General features: G+C 35.5%; 1 protein-coding gene across 1 annotated transcript; it reads left to right on the forward strand.

Moving 5' to 3' along the window:
* The first annotated feature begins 770 nt into the window (after positions 1 to 770).
* On the forward strand, positions 771 to 2,879 carry LOC111388986 (subtilisin-like protease SBT2.4). Its single transcript, XM_023013818.1, has 7 exons — positions 771 to 789; positions 962 to 1,076; positions 1,347 to 1,491; positions 1,590 to 1,984; positions 2,202 to 2,297; positions 2,391 to 2,460; positions 2,586 to 2,879. The coding sequence occupies exons 1-7, from the start codon at positions 771 to 773 to the stop codon at positions 2,877 to 2,879; spliced, it is 1,134 nt and encodes a 377-aa protein (XP_022869586.1).
* Positions 2,880 to 3,256: the final 377 nt, after the last annotated feature.

Here is a 3,256-nt window from a genome sequence, read left to right on the forward strand (position 1 = left end):
AAAGTAGTTTCTAACAAAAGAATATACGCTTCAAAACTAGTTTATATGGAAGACTTGGACGAAAGTTGTTCATAAAAATTAATGAAGAAAACGTGAAAAAATTATTAAGGTTTGTAGGAGAGTGATTTTTTTTTTTTTTCAAAAAATTAATTTTTTAACAATTATTTTACTATTTCAGTCGTCATGTTGGATTTCTTCTCTTATAGGTGGGTTTTACTTTTCTTCTTACGGTCAACAAATTAATTCTCAAAATTACTTCCAAACAGGCTCTTAAAATGCTTAATATGTTTGTCTAAAAGAATTGATGAACGAAATAGCATTATTTCATGAATTATTCCGTTAAAAAGTAATACGCGTATTCTTTGATTCCTAGACAAAGTGGAAGTTATGGTGAACTAAACAACATTTCAACAATTTCATGCGTCAAGTCTAACATGACATTAACAAACAAGTCAGCACATTTTCGCATCAAGTTAGCAAATCATTAGATGGAACGAATAATGTTTAAAAAAAATAAAAAAAAAAATAAGTGAACATAAAATTTGGTAGCTAAATTAGAACAAGAAAAAGTTGGGTGATAAAGTGAGAACCTAGCAAATTTGGCGTGGCCTCATTTTTTTAACAGCTCAAAAAAAAAAAAAAAAAAAAAATGAAACTGAAACACAGCTCAAAAAAAATAAAATAAAATAAAATAAAGTAACGGCCACTTCCTGAAATTTTGTTTTTTCTTTTACAAAAAGCCAGAAAAACTAGCTTTATTCATGCTAATAATGTTGTTACTTCTGCATGGTTTGTGACTGATTACCTGCGGCTATTCTCCACTAAGTTTCCATATAAACTGAAGCTGTAAAACCCATTATCTTCTCTCTATTTTCAATCATGACAAAAGATCAGATATACATATTAACTTTCCGTAGGTTATTTTCTTTCTTTTTTGCTGTTTTTATTGCTTGCATTGCAGACGAATTCGATCAACATCAACGAGGTATATATTTGGTTTTACTGGAAGGTGATCCGGTTGCATTTCATCAAGATGCACTACTTGCAAATGAAGGAAAAAGGCCTCGTCCCAAAAGGTGATTCAGAAAAGTAAATGATTTTTTATTTTATTTTCTCCAATTCGATCTGAAAATGTGAAACGAATTTTCCTTTTTATCGTGTAATTAGCAGTCTCTTTTTTTATTCTTAGCTTAAACTTTTATGCGACATGATAGAGAATACGATCAGGCGATGAGGAGATGTGTTGAAGATTAACTTGAAATAAATATATGTGTTGTTATTTTTAATTGTTTAAGCAGTTAGATAAAATGGTGCATCTTCATAAATGTTATCTTGTTCACTGTTAGTGAAACTTCAAAGGCTCGTGCAAAATACTTGGTGAATTCCCACGATCAACTTCTGGAAAGCACTCTACAGACAGGCAGCTATAACAAGCTTTACAGCTTTAAACATATTGTTAATGGATTTGCTGTCCACATTTCCCATTCTCAGGTTCATCCCTGAATCATAAATAATCCCAATTATTATTAAATGCTCTCATAATTTTTAGTCTATTCTAAGTTAAACAGTGAAAGTGGATAAATCTTTAGGTCGGAAAATTAAAGAATGCTCCTGGGGTGAAGCTGGTAGAAAAAGACAGTAGAGTCAAATTGATGACAAGTCATACCCCAGAATTCTTAGGGTTACCAGACGTTTGGACACAGATAGGAGGAGATAGAAATGCAGGTGAAGGAATTGTGATTGGTTTTGTGGATTCAGGCATAAACCCTATGCACCCCAGTTTTGCTTATGATCCTACTAATCCTTTCACATCAAATATCTCTCATTTTTCTGGAACCTGTGAGAGGGGGCCTCTATTTCCTGATACTGCCTGCAATGGTAAAATAGTTTCTGCTAGGTTCTTCGCAGCCGGGGCTCAAGCTGCTGCCACCCTTAATGCTTCTGTAGACATCCTATCGGCCTTCGACGCAGTTGGACATGGCAGGTAAAACTGATCTTGTGTAGCGTTGTCTAGTATTTTGTACCAAACATGCTCTTAGTGTCTTTGATCATGCTTTCAAGTGGACATGGCAGGTAAAACTGATCTTGTGTAGCGTTGTCTAATATTTTGTACCAAACATACTCTTAGTGTCTTTGATCATGCTTTCAAGCCGAGGGGTAAAAAGTGTTCCAATTCTCATTGAAAATTTTTCATTTTGCAGTCATGTGGCTTCTACTGCTGCTGGAAATTATGGAGTTCCTGTTGTGGTGGATGGCTTCTTCTATGGTCGAGCCAGTGGAATGGCACCACGTGCACGGTCTAACACTTCTAACATTATTTATCATCTAAATGGAAGAATCCTAACATTGTTACCGAGAGTTATTTAGTCATTTACTTTTCTTCACAACAGGATTGCAGTTTATAAAGCTATTTATCCTACCATTGGAACTCTAACAGATGTGTTAGCAGCAATTGATCAAGTAATCATCTTTTCTCATCATTAGAGTTTAATGTTTGCATCTTTATCTAGACTCTATACTATTAAAACACAAAGATGAAATCCAAATTTTGATTTGGGGTTTCTTCATCAATCTCCTGCGCGCAGGCGGTATTAGATGGAGTGGATATTCTAACACTTGCCATAGGACCCGATTCACCACCAGAAGATACCCTAACGTTCTTAGGCATGTTTGAGATTTTCATGTTGGCTGCTCACAAGGCTGGGGTTTTTGTGGTTCAGGCTGTTGGTAACCAGGGTCCCGGTCCTTACACCGTCGCATCTTACAGTCCTTGGGCTGTTGGTGTTGCAGCTTGCGGGACAGACAGAAGTTACCCCGGTACTCTTGTGCTCGGTGACGGTCAAAGAGTTGGCGGTGTTGGATTATCTGGTAACATTTAGTTCCAGTCCTATAGACGACTGTTAATTTGTGTACTATTAGTCCCAAACTAAGAGTCCTTTTTGTCATCCCGTTAGATCAGATCGTCCGCATCGTAACTTTGTACGGTTCAAGAGTGTAGACACTAAGACCACGAGTGTTGGCCCGGTTGAACTACCAGATATTTGATTATGATGTTCACTTATCCCTTCAACATAAATAGGAAGACTACCATTGTTGTACTGGGAGACGAATTTTTTAAGTGTGTTTTGAGTTCACGAGTATAAAAGATTTTTTAAGAAGGCATAGGAAATTTTTGGAAATTTAGTCCCCAAGAACGTGAAAAAAAAAAAAAAAAAATTCTTTAACTTGGGATAATGATTTTTTTAAATTTCTATAT

The sequence above is a fragment of the Olea europaea genome, unplaced genomic scaffold, assembly GCF_002742605.1.
Source record: "Olea europaea var. sylvestris unplaced genomic scaffold, O_europaea_v1 scaffold5439, whole genome shotgun sequence".
Taxonomy (NCBI): Eukaryota; Viridiplantae; Streptophyta; class Magnoliopsida; order Lamiales; family Oleaceae; genus Olea; species Olea europaea.